A 17,483-nucleotide genomic window follows, 5' to 3' on the forward strand; every position below is an offset into this window, starting at 1 on the left:
GCTTAGAGCAGGCAACTGGGGAAGATTTCGAAGTCTCCAAAGCTCTGCTAATTACATAGGCTTTAATTTACAATATGAGTGTTTTGTTTTCTTTATCTGCATCACAAACACTTTAATTTTTTCCATGTTTTGATTCTATGAAAGAAATAAGAATTTCTACAGTGAAGCGTCCAGACATCTGGGAATCCCTTTAAGGCATTATCTGCCTGGACTTTGCTGCGCGTTGGATAAAGCAACTGCTGCACCCAGTTGTGGCCGGAGAAGGGTCAAAAAGTGTCCTGGGTTGCTTTGGGAGCACAGAAAAAAATTGAACAACTCTCATCCTTTGGCCTCTTACATTTCAGGGCAGAAGAAATTGCAAAACCCACACTGCAGCAGGTCAGGGCAAGACAGGAGGTCAACACGCCCTGAGGGGATGTTGAGTTGTGATTTCTGGGTTCTCTTTTATGTGCCCTCCCAGAGGTTAGGGGCGGGGGAATAATTTAACTGTCTCATTGAGAGAGAAATCTTGTGACATCAGCTTCAGGAAAATCACACCCACCACTTAAGGCACCCCTGCAGCAGCATTTTAGCCTGAATAAAACCGAGGTTTTTGTTTGGCCCGTGGTTCTCTACTTTGGTTAGTTTTTCAATTAAGTCATTGCCTGTAAATACCATCCAATGGCAAGCTGAGCTGTGGTTGTTTGCGGCATGGGTGGGGAGTACTTAGGACTGTCAGTCATACTTGTTCGAGTGCTTTCACTTCAAGGGTTATTATAGCAGCTTTTGACTACGGTGCTGAATATTAGGAATTTCTAGCAAACCTGTACAAATCCGTTCTGGCTCTCCCAGCAGTCACTGGTGAGAACAAATGGAGGTGCATCTCAAGCTACACACACACTGAGAAAATGCCTTTCTCTGTACTTACCGGCTCTTGGCTTACAAACAAATGAATCTGCATCACTCGCTAGGGTTAATCTGAACTTTAAATGTATTTATGCATCTTAAAACAGCTGGTGTGGGGCACAGCAGCAGAAGCAGTCTGTTCTGCTTAGCACTTGGAAGAGTGCTTGAAGGAGCAAATGCTGGGTGGTGAGGTCTGACTTCTGTATGCACGGAATAAGAAGTTGGTTCTCTGTGCCTTAGCATGTGAAACTACAGCAAAATTTTACTCCAGAAAGCAAAGAAAATTAATGTTTTAAGTTTCTAGTGATGCTGCAAAATTATCTTCGATCCCTGCTGTGTTGTAACCAGTTGCAAATCCCCAAATCTCCACTTAGTTCAAGCAGGCAGAGTATTTAAATCAATGGACTTGGTATTGAGATGACTAATTTGGCGAAAATCTATTTCCTTGCAGGTGAAGCAGCATAATTTTAGTTGTTTGGAAGAGTTTATTTGTAGAGTTCCTTGTGTCCTGTAGCTCATCTTTACTTTTGTGAACTGCTGGAACAGATACAAGACCACCAGATGCTCAGAGAGCTGGAGGTATCGTTCCTCTAGAGGAGGGCTGGGGCGTAAGCCAGTTCTCCATCATAGAAGTTCTCTGTAATAGAAATAGAATTAAACTGTACTGAATGAAATACAAGATGCAGGAATTGATAACAACAGTTTTGTTGAAGGTCGGAGGTGATCAATTTAAAAACTGAGAACCCTGTGTGCTGAGATCCTGTGATGGGTTATCAGCTGCCATCTCAATTCCTCTGCAGGGGAAGGAAATGTGATCCCACGCTGCCTGAGGGCAGAGAGAGAGATTAAGAGTCCTAAATGGTCCTGGAAAAGCTCATAATGAATAAGGAGTGAGTGTCCAGAATTGTACTTCAAAGGAAGATAAATTCTAATTGCAATTGAGGCAGAGAAGGCTTATTAGGGCTATCAAGGGGAGAGGAGCCTGTGTTTTACAAGAGAATAGACGCGACTGCTCTTTAACTACACAGATTTATTATGATTACTGATGACTCCAACAGTTTTTTTGTTTCTGCTGCTGGAAACATGCGAGGTGAGCTTGGCAATGAAGAGAATGCTTTGAGAACTTGGCTACCTGTGTGTTTCTGAGTATAAATCTCTGCTTTCTGGGTGAGATTAAAAAAAAAAAAGATTTATAATTATCCTGAAAATACCTTTTTAATAATGCCAGAAGTAGTGATCAGACTATTATTGGCAAGGCAGTAATTGTTTTAAAGTATCTGGATAGCCAGAAATTGTGCTTTTGTAGAAAATCCAGCTGAACTTTTTAGTGTGAACTGTTAAGTCTGTTGGGAGTGGGACTCGGTGGTGGATTCCTGAACTAAATTGGGGGGTTTAATGTGATGCAGCATTGTGTCTTCTGCAGGGTGACAAATTGATCTGTTGCTTAGACAAGTGGCTGTAAGTATTTATCAAAATGCACATTTTCAAAGACAATCATCAGAGTTTAATGACTTGTTCAATTAAAAAAAAAAATACCAACTTCCTATAACTGCAGCTCGGTGGCTTTCTTGCTGACACTTAATGCAGTTAGTACTGATGAAGCTCTGATAAAGTGCTGACACGTGTCCTCTAACTCATGCTGTAACGATGTCTGGGGGGGGAAGCTTCCGTTACAGGGCACGTGGGGAGCCAGAATAACAAGTGTGGCTTGTGTGATAGCAGAGCGCTCAGCCCTGAGCATCACCAGCGATGCTCTTCCTCAAACAATGCCAGCAAAGTTTTCTCTGACAGAAGCACCCCGGGCTGATGGTGGTGGCTGACTTTCATCTGTCACGCTGGCAGACGTGGCCAAAATGCATTGGAGCAGAGCTTGGGAACGTCGTTCATCATCAGCCTGCTCTCTGTGGTGTTTGGTTGCCTTGATGGTAGCTGGTAATTTAATTACACATGGTAGGCTGCATGTTTTGTGTCGTCTGCTAAACGGTTCTGCTCTTTACAGAATTGGGAATGGATCATCTCTAGTAATGCCTAGACAAATACCCATTGCAGAGAAGGGATGACTTAGATATGTGGAGCTCGGCTGCCCAAAATACAACACAGCGATTTATTCTGCCCTAAACCCGTTTTGAACTTGCAGCCTCTATCTCTCCCTGTAAAAGAAAGGGCTTCTTTCAAGCACTAAGCATTTTAGACAGTTTAGCAAATCATTCTTCCTGCAGCCCAGCTGCTGACATCTCATTTCTAATTTTCATTTGGACTTTACCCTCTATCCACAGGTAACCCTATTAATCTTTCTGTCAGAGTCACTGTGTGTTTCGTGCTTTCTGTCCTCTAACCCCTCTGTGGTCCTTGCATCCTTGAAAAAGGAGACTTTGCATTTGCCATCTTCTCTTATTCTCCTGTATTGGGCTCTTTTCTCATAGGAATTGCTGTGACTCTGAATTTTTCAAGACATGGGGACTTTGTGTCCTTACCAAAAACAAAAAACCACTCTGTTCAGGCAGGTTTAGGGAAAAAATGCCCCAGGCCTGGCAAAGATAGACTTAAATGCTGGACCCCCAAAGTGATGTGGGTTGGTGTTTTTGCCTGTTTTCCCCATCTCTTAAGAGAAGTCTCACCTAAGTTCTTCCTAGTGGTCCTATAGGAGCTTGTGCAGTCCTGAAAGATACTTTCAGGAGGTTAAAACATCTTAAAACATCCCAGTACTGGAACAACACCAATGTTGACATGGTAGTTAATGAGCTTCTGTACAGTGCCTGTTCCTGAAGGAGTGAGGTTTGGGGTAATTTGCCTTACTGATCTTTTCCCAAACGTTCCTTTGGTTTCAGTGACCTCAGCGCTGGGCTCAGTAGCAGCAGCTCCAGCATGCCTTGGAAAGGACTGCTCCTAACTTCCAGAAGACTGCTGAAGTCTTTTTCTTTTGAACAGAACTTGCTACGTTAAAGAGGGGGATGGAATAATGTCAAAATAAAGTCGTTCTTACAGCACCGTGCGTTTTTGATTATTAAGGAGAACAGTTTTAAAAAGTCTGTTGCCATGGCAGCGAGGCAGGCTGGCATCTCTGTAGTCAAAATCCCAAGTCTTGTTTGACTGTGATTAAAGTAACAGTGGTATTTTAGTTCACTGGCCCTCTTCAGAAGGGGCTGTTTTGATTGCACAGCAAACAGCGTTGGGGAATTGATCCCTTTTGAAGCTGGGACAGGCTGCTTAACACACTGCGGTTCCTCTGTTTCACTGCGTGGCTGCTCGAGGGAGGGCAGAGGACAGGGTAGGGCTAATGCTTCTAATGGCAAACTTGAGCCAAACAGGACACCGTGCCCCTTATGTTGGCAAGGAGACTTTCTGTTGTGTGTGGTGTAAAAGGCAGCCAGGGTCCTGACCCTTGATCAGGTTTTAAGGCCTGGAGTATAGAATTGTGCCAGAGATGCTGACTGCAGTCATTCAGTGGAGTTGTTGGAAGCATGTTGCAGGTGTTCCTTGGAGGAAACAATAAAAAGGAGTTTTCAAACAGGTTCTCTAGGCACAGGATTACATCACTTCGGCTCCACGCTTGTACCTTGCACTCAATATTCCTGATAAACACAGCCACAAAGTTAAATTCATGACTTGTCCCAGTCTGTTCTAGCCAATGAAAAATGAAGTAGAAACTACCAAGTAGGGGAGTACGGTGGAAGAAGAGGAAAGGTAAAAACTTCTGTATTTCTGTCATATGGATCTTGGCAGGGGCCAGGCTAGAACACTTCAGAAATCCTGTGAATTCCTGTTCCTAGGTAAGTCATCCTGTGTTTCAGAATCTCATGCAGTGACTATTCCTTGGAAGGCCTGGGTACCTTTACACTTTATCACAATCTGGCTGAGATAAAAGCTCATTTCCTTGGCTTCTCTGCCATGCCAGCTTGGCCCAAGCTGTACCTTCAGAGAAGGCTGGCCATGTTCTCCCTCCATAAACCGTGAAACAAATACCAGTGCATCAGCAGTTCAAGAGAACCTTTCTCACAGTCCTGATCTTGAAGGTGTTTTCAGCACGTACACTGGCTAACAAACAGGATGCAAGTAGGAGCAGGTACGTATTGGGTAAACAACTGTTGTGCTGAATCAGAAGTGAAGGTATTTACAAGAAAGTAAGTTTTTCAAGACAAGACACTGATGACAGCCTGTCTGTAGGTATTTTCAGCTTCCTCATTGCCCTTGAGTACATCTCAGAAGGTCACTTGACATATGACTGATGTGAATCATGGACTTCTTTCAGTCAATTTTCTTCTTCCTTGGCTGGTTAAACAGCACTGTGTACTCTGGAGAACTCTCTGCTCTTTTACCAATTCTTTAGGCAGTGGCATAGCTTACCTGGGCAGCCTTTGTTTTCCAGAATATCATGCTAGGGTCTTTTTTTCTTCTTAAGGAAGCGTCAGTGGTGTGGACCTTGCAAAAAGTTTGCAGAGCAGTTATGTCCTTAGACTCTAGCTGATCCCTTCATGCTGGTGTGTTTTTGTTTGAATAAGGTTTTCCTGTTGGTAAATACTACGTTGACATCCTTGTAGTGTAATACCCCATGCTTCAGAATTTCTGAAGGTACCTGAAGGGAAAAAATGGGAATTAACCATCCTGAAATCCAAGCTGAGGCAGAGAAATAGCCATTTCCATTGGAAGAAAGTCATAAACCAGTGCAGCTGTGCAGACACCACCTCCCTATACATATACTTGAAAAAAATATATTTATAAATATATATTTATATATTATATTTTTATTTATATGTAAATATATGTATTTTTAAATACATATTTTTTCAATATATAAAAACATATATTCAATATATAAGTGTATTGAAAAAAGGCAGGCAATAAATCAGTTCAGACACGTGAACTAGTAGCCTTGCAGTGTGTGTGTGTGACCTGAAAAACCTCTAAAAGTTTATGGGAGGGCTATCTCTATGCTGCTATGATTTATTTTTTTTAATGTGGAACAAAGTGATTACGTTCTCCTTCCCTGATTCGTTTGTGCAAACTCCTGTTTCCACCCTTTACAGCAAAGCTGCTATAATTGGCTCCTAATGTTGCCTAGACAAATTTTAGAGGGGCTTAGAGACAGTTCTCACTGGGAAGTAGCTCTCAGAGCATACCCAATGTGGGCTTTGATCTTGTTTGTGATTACATCTACAATGAGATTACTGTAACAGACAAAAAAAGGCACCCTTATCACATAAGATCATATAGGTTAGTCTGAGCTAATTAGTAACTGGAATAAAGCTCTTACAGGAGTGATATCTCATGATAAGAGTAAGTTTTGAAAACCACAAGCTGAAGGGTTAGAAAAACAAAGACTTAACGCTTCCTATTCTAAGGGAAGGATTTGATCTCTGTTTAGTTATTTCTTGGAGTTACTGGAAAGTCCAGCACAGCTGAAAACAATATTAACTGTTATGGCATCATTTTTTTCAGCTCTCTGTAGGTGAGCGTGCTTGGTATTTTGTATGGTAAGGATCGTTAGGTATGGGAAATGAGTGTTATGCTTGCTGTTAAGCAGCTCGGGGAAGCTTTTTGATCTCTGTTTACACGATGCTTTTTTTTCCCCCTACAACAAATCAGCAGCTTTCCTCCTGCACCGAAGCAACCTGTCGTGGAAGCTCTCGTGCGCTGCCCTCCTTTCCAGCAAAGAGTCTAGACAGCAAATTCCCTGGTAGCGTATGCCATTTCGGATCGTTCCGCCTTTTGGCTTTTTTGTCAAGGCTTTTTAGAAACTGCATTACCTCACCCGTCGGCCTGGAGATTGAGCAGCCAGCGCCGCTGATAGGCCTGCAGCACCCTGCGCCGAGCCAATGGAGAACTTCAGCTTCAAACTCTTTAATGAGCAAAAAAGAGCAGCGTCTCGTTTAGGGCTCGCTAGTTAATGTAGGGCTTTTTTTTTTTTTTAATTTAAGTGTTACTTCTGAAAGACAAGCCACTTAACAATTATGTGCCATATTGCTGACCGGTGAAGCTGAACAAATAGCTATTTACATTGACAGATCAGAGGAATGTGTAAGTGCATCGTGGTAACCTACATTTTCTGTGCCAAGAGATTTGCAGCTGACTGCCTGGGTGACTCACTCCTCGGATTAGCAGATGAGGTAATGCTGTAGAGATACGGGGTGATGTCATTCCTCTACCTGAGCTGCATGCCGATGCTGCTGGCTGCTACTTTCAAGGAAAGTCCCTTTGCTGCTTCTCAGGTGCTGGATTTGCTAGGAATTGATATTGTTGCTGTGCTTTAAAGCCTCTGCGCTGAAAACCACACTTGTGAAAGGCAGTGGCGTGTCCACAAATGCCTTTTTGTTGTGTGTACACCTGAGGTAGGCACATCTGCACACCTGCCTCATTCTTCAGCTACAATAGAGCTATTTAGTTAGAGAGGAGTGTTGTGGCAATTAGGTACAGTCCCCTGCCAGAGCCATGTCTGTAATCCAAATTTATGAATATCTTCATCTAGGAAGAATTATTCAGTTTTGCCTCTGTTCCTCCATTTGATGTGAAATACCCCACTTGGGATGGTTACTAACTGAGATGTCTAGCTTACATTTACCTGTTTTCAGTTGAACCCCATCCATTCTTCCTCCAGCGTTGTCCTTCAGCACTACAGCTCTTCCCACTCCCTGCACTTGCTTTCCTGATGTGTCCACCCACAGCAGTTGTGTCTTTTCTCAGCCTTTCCTTCCCAATGTCACGCAGGACGTGCTGCTCCCAAGGTTGGGAGCAGGGGCAGGTGATCAGCAGAGCTCACCAGAGCCGTCTCGTCTGTCGCTTGCAGCTGATGGGGACGGAGGCTGTATCAGATGAGCTGTTAGTGCCCTACTCCTGGGAAATTCTTGAAGATGAGCAAGGCATCACCCTGATTGACTCACATCTTGGGAGCGTACTTCCATGGGGGGAATTTGGGTTTTGTATTCCCAGAAAGGGCTGACGTTTTGCCATTTTCTGGAAATTTTCCCTAAGATTTGCTGGTCAGGACTTGGAGACAGAGCTTTGGGATGAGGAGCCTGCACAAATGCATGGCAATGAGTGTGGTGCTCAAGGAGTGCTCAGCCCTTGCTGTTGTGGCTCTCAGGAAGCTTATCTAAAAGCTGGGACCCACAAGTAGCTATCTGGCTACCAGCAGCACCACGTAGCTTGCCCAGGCTGTATGAATTCAGCTGGCTGGTAGCCCAGCAGAACTTCTTCTGGATCCTCCTGGGAAGCTGGGTTTAGGTCCTTGCCGAACCATGCACAGGAAGAACTCAAATGGAGGATTTATTAATGTAATCTCCACAGGCTCTAAGTTCTGGTTTGTAACTATTATGCATTTCTGAAAGAATATATTACGAAAAAACACTTTATCATAGTGCTCTGCTGTGTTGAATGTTTTAGCAAAATTCTCCAGCTTGGTCAAAGCTGCAAGTTTGGCGCCGACTTCTTCTGTTGTTGAACTGTTTTCCATGATCTGTATGTCTTTGTTCTGAAGATCACAAGGCTGCTCTTGAATGTGAACGTTTATGTAAAACCTTGTTTGCTTTATTTTTCCACTAATCATGTGATTTCTACGAATGACCCTGTGCACAAATGTTTGCTTTTGTTTTATTTCTGGAAGTGTGTGTATAGAGCCATGTGTATGTAGGTGTATATCCCCTCCACCCCCACATGGGAGGCTGTGAGAGCTGTGATGCACAAGAAATGCTGCATTACAGTGTCTCTTCCAACATGTTTTGGCCTCTTTTGTTGTAAGGTAAATATCTGGGAAGGAAAGAAAACACTTCATTTAGCTTTGCAAAGAACTTCGTGGCTACTCAGGGGCTTGCTTTTGTTATCTCTTCAGTTACACGTCGTGATCCTGAGAATAATTTGTCACTTGTCATGAGGCTTTCCAAAACCAGAAAGTACTGGTCTTGGATCCTAAGGGACCCTAGATACAATCACCAGCATTATCAGGTAATTCACCTGAAGTTTGTCTCTGAATCACATGTACCAAACAGGGTAAGAGAGATTAGTCATGATATGCACACACTTACAAGACCTGACTTTCTCTCCCTGTTTATGTGAATCTCAACTTCGGTAATCCTGTTTGCTTTTCTGTGACCCAGTGCAAATAGCAAGTCTCATCCTAGAGACTTCAATCATGCAGAAGTTGTGGTTTCAGATCTTCACTTAAGAAGAAATCTTCACTTAAGAAACCTTCTGGATCTTTTTGTATAGCTGTGCACTACAAATCTGTGCCTTGCAGTTTGGCAGGAATATTTTTTTTTGAAGTGACTAACACATATTTACTAGAACTAAAATTTAAATCCAGATCCCTTACACATTACAACATAATTACATTAAATTATAAGGTACTGCCTCAATGGACAGAGGGCCTAAAAAACTATTAACATCTTCCATGTTAATCCATATCCTCAAAAGCCAAGATCGTATGGATTATAGTTTCTTACTGTACATGATGGACACAGCCACCATGGCTCCACGGTATTAGTTATGGTCTGTGATGCTGATAATGAGTTCCTTAATAAGTCCCTTAGTACTCATTGACAATGACTCATCCTTCCGAGTGAGGATCTCCTTGAAAAATCTGTGTAATGGATGAAACCGTATCCTGGTGAAAAAATCTTGACCTATTGTGCCTTTTAAGGAAAAGCCAGAGAGTATTAAAGGAAATGTATATAAACAAAATAAAAAAAAAAATCTGGGGAGGAGAAGTTTGATTGAACTGTCTGAAAAGGCAAAAATGAAACGTGAGCTCTGATGTCAGTGATAATTGCTCTGCCTGCTTTAAAGGAGGATGGATATTCTGGTGTAGTCGTTAACTGCAAAAGAGTACGCACACAGCCTCAGCTCTTATTTTACAACAAAATTCAGTCTTCTGACTTGGAGCGAACAGTTGATTGTGTGTTTAGAAGTAAATCAGCTGTGGTGAGGGGTGGAAAAAGGTGGAACTTCACCTAAAATGCCACTGTCTTGAAACTTGGCACCATCACAAATAACGTGCAGTACTTGCTTACTAACTAGTGACTGTTCAGTCTCTTCAGGAATGTTTCTCCTTTTACATTTGCTGCAGTTTGGATTACCATAGAGACACAGAATGTTTGGGTTGGAAGGGACCTTAAAGCCCATCCAATTCCAGCCCCCTGCCATGGGCAGGGACACCTCCCAGCAGCCCAGGCTGCCCAAAGCCCTATCCAGCCTGGCCTTGAACAAGAAAATACAACTGTAAAGGAAGATGCTGGAATATAAAGCACTGTACTGGCTCATATAATGCTTCATTTTGTATTTGCCGTCTGTATATATTTCACTAAAAATGCGTTCAGATGCTACCTAATGTTCTCTTGAATTCTTGTAGGTATTTGGGAATAAGATGATAATTCCTTCCTTGGATGGGGACCTTTTCCAGTGGGATCGGGATCGAGAGAGCATGGAGGCAGTTCCTTTCACAGTGGAATCTCTTCTTGAGTCTTCCTACAAGCTGGGCGAGGATGTTGTCTTAGTTGGGGGAAAGTCCTTAACAAGCTATGGGCTGAGCTCGTACACAGGGAAGGTAAGAGCCTGAAAAGTTGCCGTGTCGTTGTTTCTAGCACCGTGTTGCCAAAAGGCTGCTCTTAAGATTTAAACTTCACTATGGCTCTAGTGTAAAACTGCACAGCACAAAAAAGTAGAAGCTGAATTTCTTGGGAAACAAACGCAGCAGGCTGGAGTGGTGGTGATATGGCTCAGAGCATCACTGCAGTGTCCTCTTGTCTCCTCTTGAGCTTCTGCTCTGTCCCTTCTGCTTTAACGCTTGCCCCTGGCTGGGCCGATGCAACTAACAGCTAACCCAGCACAAAACTAACCCAATCAAAAGTGAATGCTTTTCTGTTAGGTTAGCAAATTTAGTCAGCTCAGCCAGGGGTTGGGAGAGTGCCAGAATCAGCACAAAGGAATAGGGGGGTTGTGACTAGAGGTGAGTGAGGGGAAAAAGAAAGAAATGACCCTTTGCTGTTGAAATGGAAGACTTCAGCTTAATTTTATATATATATCTAGTTCTGCCTGAAGTAGACTTTGCAGTTCAGCTTACTGAATGTCAAAGAGTTTTAGATGATGCATGTTTTTTTAACACTTCTAGATTTTAATCTTTTCACGACTAATGGGGTATCTGGTTGAAAACAAGAAAACATTCAACATACACGAGCACTTGAGGTTTGTAGTTGTTGCCAGCAAGTGTGCTTCCTCTTAGAAGTTCCCCTTAACTTCTGCATACGAGTTTAAAATTTAATTTGAAAACTACTTGCTATCTGACTGGTATTTTCTTCTGAAATCCACTGGTTAATAGTTGTATATTTTTAAAAAAATAAAAGCACAGGAATTTATTGCATTTGAGTTCTGGACTTTGTCCCTCTTTTCTTCCACACCTTTTATGTCAAATATTATTAAAATACTTGTAGACACTTTGTGTAGTGAAGAACAGACATTTGCTAAGTCAGAAAAAGTGCATCTTTAAAACGGGTAAAAAGAAAAATGATGTTTTAAACTTTAAACTTCCAGTGTTTGCTTTCAACAAAATCAGTTTGTGCATTTTGATCAGATGTTGTCATATAGAGGACTTTTATTGCATTGTATACAGTGATCACTAGTGATAAAGAGTCTAGATCCAAAGCAAGAGTTTATGAAATTATTTTGATTTTCACACTGATAGCAAAGGCACTGTACCAACAGACTGCTCTTCCCCACACTGTTCAGGAAGTGGAAATTTCGGTTTTTGCTTTGATTCCAGGCTCATGCTTACAGTAGCAGAGGTGCTGCATACAGGAAATAGTGCCTTGTTGAGAGTTTGGGCAGTGTGTCTTCGTCAATTTGGCATCAGTTCAGATTTCCTGAAAGCGTGTCCAGCTTTTTTCAATACACAAATGCCAATAAAATCCAAACTCTGTTTGAGATTAGGACTATTGCAAGGTCTGTGTGACTGTGAATTAATGAGTTTTTTTCCTCATTTTATTAGCTGAAAGATAAAGTGGGATGGTTCTGCTGTATTGTATATAAATCAATAGTTCTTCATTTGAAGTTCATAATAGAGTTATGCTGAGGCAGATATGGAATGAAAACAGAATTATGCCAGGAGCCTACTTGTAGAAAACTTGGAGAAATTATCTATGTCCATAGACACAGTGAAAAAAGAGTTGCATTTTCTGTCACAAGTAGAACACACAAAGAATAGTCAAATAAATATATAATTGTAAGTTATAATATATAATATATATATATTTGAAGATACCCAGGCTGACTAAAGATGGTCCAAACTGTAATCTTCAAAAAGTTCTAGGAATTCTGTAGTTTTGAAGAACACTTATCTGTTAAACCAGACTCCTTGACATCCATCAGTCAGGTCAAGCATCTCAAACCAGAGCTCCAAATCCCCCTGAGAGCTGAAAGCATTTCGTAGGAATTGTTAGCTTTGAACATTCCTGTTTGTTACTTTTTTTATTGAAGTTCTACAGATTTCCAAGTATGTTTGAGTCTCTTGCCTTGTCCCTTAGGTGAAGTACATCTGCTCAACTATGGGCTGTCGCCAGTGGGATGACGATGAAGCAGACCAGGAAGACACACTCCTCTTACGCCGAACCCAGAAAACAGTCCGTGCTGTTGGACCACGCAGTGGCAATGAGAAGTAAGTGTGGTCATTGCTCAGAAACAGTCTGACAGAGAGAAGGTCATAATCCTTAAAGCATTACATATAAAAAACTTGGTTTTACTCATTAGAATAGGATTTGCGTAAGGGAGTTTGGACTGTTAACCGAAGGAATGCAGCAGGCTTACTTAGCACCTAACCCCTTCGCTCCTCAATGTTTTTGAAAAATCTCTTTATCTTCAGTGTTATGGATCATTAGGAAAAAATATTTGCATTAACTTATTCTCCCTAAATCAAATGAAAGCGACTTTATTGTCCTTGTGTACCTCAAAAGAGTCTCAGTGTTCTACTATGCACAGTAAATGTCACTTTGGTTTGTTCAAACTGCTGACTGGTACAGCAGGAGATAGTTTACAAGCCTTCTGCAACTTACTGATTCACTTCAGTTCTTTACCTACTCATGGTAACTCTTGCTTTTTTATTATATTTGATGTATTCAGGTTTCTTTTTAAGGTGATTAAAAAAAAGACTAAAGACATTTTAAAAAGCCTTATTTCTTAAGTCTCCTTTAATTTTGTAACATAGGTGTTCTGATCTTTGCAATCTGTAAGAAGTGGTTCAGTCTCTGTCTTCCCTAATGCTGTCACACAAGTTTTTATACGTTAATATTTTTATAAAAATAGACAAATTGGACAAAAAGGCAACAAAACCCAACAACAAAAATCCCACCTTCCTTAAATACAGGTTTAAAAGGCTGGTTACTATACATAGATAAAATAACTGCCCAACCGTTCAGAGGAGGACTAGTCATTCTCTGTTCACCTGCTCCCTCTTCTGTTTGCAGCAGGATTTGACACGTTGTGTCTGTAGTCTCAGATAAGCTAATTAGAACTCGAGTAGATTAGCAGATGAGAAGTCTTAAAAGAGAGATCTTAGATTCTGTGATTCTTGGGGGCTGATGATGGTGGGGAGAGGTATGTCACAAAAACATGCTTTTCTTTCCTACACGTCTCTTGAAAACATACCATGATACTTTGTGTATCTGAATTCTTCTTCATTGTCAGAAATAGAGATGCTTTCCTGGTGAACAGTACTGCTGTGGAGTTTATAAGATAGCTCTATTTTCAATCCAAGGAAAGAAAAGCTTTTAATAAACAAAGTTCAACTTATTATATAAAATATGCTTGTCTTTTACCATAGTGGTGTGATTTTTTTTTTAAGGAGACATTTTGACTCCTGGTTGGTCTTAGGAAACTTCGGGCAGCCAAGCGTATTGTTAAGAAGTATATTCCCCCTTGTTGCTGTTCAAGACACAAATTTACTGCTGCTTCCCCTCTGTATCTTTCTACAGCATTGGGCTGTATGGTGGAAATAAGAATTCATTATTTTCTTTTTGAGAATAATTCAGTTTATGCCCTGATTTGTTGGCTTGTAAAAGTTAAAGAGCCTTTGGCTATGCAAGACAACTCTGTGTTCCTTATACAGTCGTACTTGTTTGAGAGTATGTTAACCTGGGACACGAGCAATGCTGGTTTCATTGAAATGCCTGTCAAAGAAATCCTCTGTTAAGTCTTGTGTGTGGGATTAAAAGAAAACAACAACAAAAAAGTATCATCCTTCCACCAGCTCAAAAGCCATACATCTCAAAACATGCTTTATTAATGAAGCGTGTCTTTTGGAGAATGCTGCTTCCTAAATGCTTGTTGCTTTCATCAGCTATGTAACCTTTTCTTACCTAAACAGACCTAGCTGTATTCCTCCATGTTTTTTTTAATTACCCTCTTCATATGCTAAACCTTTAATGCCATTGCCCCTACTTTCCCAGCTGTTTTCTCAACTCTACATCATGTTGGCAAACAAGATTTCTCTGGTTTGTATTCTGGATATAGTTAGAGGATTAGTGCTTCCTCTCCTGGTAAACCTGTGCTCATCTGGTAATCTGAGGATTTACTATGAAAATGTGGGACAAATTTATGTAATTCAGCATAAGAATCTTGCGATTGGAGGGGTTTGGGACTGACTTGGAGTATGCAATCAGTTTCTATGAAGTTTTTTTTCTTTCTTTTAGGTGGAATTTCAGTGTTGGCCACTTTGAGCTGCACTACGTCCCAGATATAGAAAACAGAGCAGGATACATTGAGAGCAATTTTAAATTACATCTGAACAAAGAAGAAACAAAAATAATTTCAGATGTGGATGAGCAGGAGGCTATGATGAAAGATACAGTGATAAAAGTCTCAGTAGCTGACTGGAAGGTTATGGCTTTTAACAAACGAGGAGGACATCTGGAATGGGAATACCAGGTAGGGGAAAAGACATGGTATTAAATGTTAACACATAGACACTTTACAGCATCATATATGATGTCTTTCATCTTGAGTTTCGGCTCTTTGAGCTGTTACATCTCTTACAAAAACTAAACCAAGGAATTTAAGCACACTGTTATAACATCTAGTTAATATAACATTAATTTTCCAGTTACCTCTCTCTTCTTCAGTTTTGCACTCCAATCGCTTCTGCGTGGCTGGTTAAAGATGGCAAGGTAATTCCAATCAGTCTGTTTGATGACACAAGTTACACCACGAACAATGAAGTGCTAGAAGATGAAGAGGACCTTGTGGAAGCTGCAAGAGGGGCCACAGAATCCAGTGTCTATTTGGGTGAGGCACAATTCTGAGCACTTGGTTGTAAACATTATCATTTTCTTTGAGCTTTTGGTAAAGCAGATCTTTCCGTGCTGGTAGAGCACCCTCAAGAGGAGCTATAACATGTACAGTCTGATACTCCATATAATGTAGACTGTTTATAAACCCCCAAAACAGAGGTTTTACTAATGTATATATCCCAGAAAAACAACAACTCTCTGTGATTTAAAAAGCTTAAAAAGATAGATCTCTGTTCTCATCCCTTCCTAACCTGCACTGATCACCTTTACTTTCGTCACTTGAAGTCAGATTTCTATGTACCCATCATAGAAATTCTGTCAGTTACAGAAAGTAATGTTTACCTTCTGGTACACTTTACCTTCTACAGAAGGTATGGCATAGCTTTGGCTCTGGTAGAATCCATTTCTATGACTGTTTGGCCTAAAGTGGTAGCTAAATGATGTTTTGGTTTTGGAAAAGGAGACTGAAAAACAGAGGGCCCTCTGACCCTCTGTTTTGTCACATTCGTTTCTTCCTCTGCAGTGATTACAGGAACTTACTATGAAGAAATTTCAGTTAAGTTTTCCTGTGACTGAGTTTTCATCCAGCTGTCAGTATTCATATGATGTGAATTCTGACAACTAGGAATAGTGTCCCCAGGTCCTTCCTCTCAGCTGTCTGTCTCTGGGAGGCAGATGTGCTTTGTTTTTTTCTAAGCCCTTAGCATTTCTCTGTAAGTCTTTACACCTTTCCTGTTAGTGGTTACACAGATTTTTTTCTAGCCTTCCTGTTAACAGCTGTTGAAGAGTTCTGTGTACCAGCATGCAAGTGTAAGACGTTTGAAGGAAGCCTTACTTATGCAAAGCCCAAGGTGCTTTATAACTCTTCAGAATTTGTGATATTTTTCTGAAGCCTCAGCTACCCAGGTGTTCTAGTCTCTTGCTTTTCCAGAGGAAAAAGGAGCATGTACTACTTGAATTCAGTCAGAGTCAGTATCTCAGATTCTCAGAACATAAAGTATTTTCCAAAATATTTTCAGCTGTACATCTTACCTGGATGATTTTACGCTGGGGATGAAGAAAGCTAAGTCTAATATGCTCTCTGATCTGTTACACAGGTATGTACAGAGGCCAGCTGTATCTTCAGTCATCAGTCAGAATTTCTGAAAAATTCCCAACTAACCCGAAGGCTCTGGGATCCAGGCATGATAATGCAATTATTCCCCTTCCCAAAATTAAATGGAAACCTTTAATCCGTAAGTAACAATCCAGAGTTTCTTATATGGTCTTAGCTCTGAAAAGACAGAGCATATTTCTGATTTATATTATGTGTCAAACTAGTCTTAATAGTTCCCAAACTAGTTTACAGCTAGAAACACCTTTATGCTCTTAGTTATTTATTCTTTTTAATTAGATGTTTAAATTGTAAATGACTTTTACTTTTTACCTTTTACTTCTGAATTTCATTGGGTCATTTTAAATGATGAAATGTTGGTCTTCTAAACGATTTTTTTCTATTAAAAGAGGAAGCTTGTTATTTTAGTGATGTGAATGAGTTAATTGGCTTGTCAAAAGTAGTATTTTGGCTGGCAAATGGTGTTAAGTAATGGTTACCTTTTAACGATTACCTTGTGAATGTTTGTGTTAGTTTTCGTTGTTACCTACTGGTCCAACAATCTGATATTTTCTAAGATAATTGGAGTTCTCATGAAATTCATCTATAAGTAGACTGATTTATTCAGCTCAAAGTTGTCTCTTCTGTGCTTAGATTCTCCATCCAGGACTCCGGTGTTGGTGGGGTCTGACGAATTTGACAAGTGTCTGAGCAATGACAAGTATTCTCACGAAGAATACAGCAATGGAGCACTTTCGGTTCTACAGTATCCGTACGGTAGGTGGAATTTTAAATTTTGAAGTGTTTCAAAACAAAACGTGTGAACAAAACCACCTGGTGTCTGTTGAACAAACCTATTAAAGAGAAGACAGTTCCATTTATTTGTAGGCAACTGCAAAGCATGCCCTCCTTGTCTTTTATACACAGATAATGGATATTACTTACCCTACTACAAAAGAGAAAGAGGTAAACGGAGCACCCAGATCACCGTCAGATTTTTTGATGATATGAATTACAAGAACATTCGCAAAAAAGATCCTGTTCTTCTACTTCACTGGTGGAAGGAAATTGTTGGCACCATCATATTTTGCATTGTGGCCACAACTTTCATCGTACGCAAACTCTTCCATCCCCAGCCTCACAGCAGAGTAAGTATTATTTTTTTGCTGAATCCTAAATACAGAAAGTAATATTCTAGCTGTTTCTTTTGGTTTTGAGTCTGCACTGAGTGGTGTTAATAAGTT

General features: G+C 40.7%; 1 protein-coding gene across 1 annotated transcript in view; it reads left to right on the forward strand.

Moving 5' to 3' along the window:
- The window catches only part of EIF2AK3 (eukaryotic translation initiation factor 2 alpha kinase 3), a 40,719-nt gene that overhangs the window by 8,980 nt on the left and 14,256 nt on the right, over positions 1 to 17,483 (forward strand). The window contains exons 3-9 of the mRNA XM_068679586.1: positions 10,223 to 10,417; positions 12,390 to 12,520; positions 14,550 to 14,784; positions 14,979 to 15,141; positions 16,244 to 16,381; positions 16,894 to 17,016; positions 17,167 to 17,387. Of these exons, the coding sequence (XP_068535687.1) occupies positions 10,223 to 10,417; positions 12,390 to 12,520; positions 14,550 to 14,784; positions 14,979 to 15,141; positions 16,244 to 16,381; positions 16,894 to 17,016; positions 17,167 to 17,387 (1,206 nt within the window). The remainder of the gene's footprint in view (positions 1 to 10,222; positions 10,418 to 12,389; positions 12,521 to 14,549; positions 14,785 to 14,978; positions 15,142 to 16,243; positions 16,382 to 16,893; positions 17,017 to 17,166; positions 17,388 to 17,483) is intronic.

The sequence above is a fragment of the Anas acuta genome, chromosome 4, assembly GCF_963932015.1.
Source record: "Anas acuta chromosome 4, bAnaAcu1.1, whole genome shotgun sequence".
In the NCBI taxonomy this organism is placed as follows: domain Eukaryota; kingdom Metazoa; phylum Chordata; class Aves; order Anseriformes; family Anatidae; genus Anas; species Anas acuta.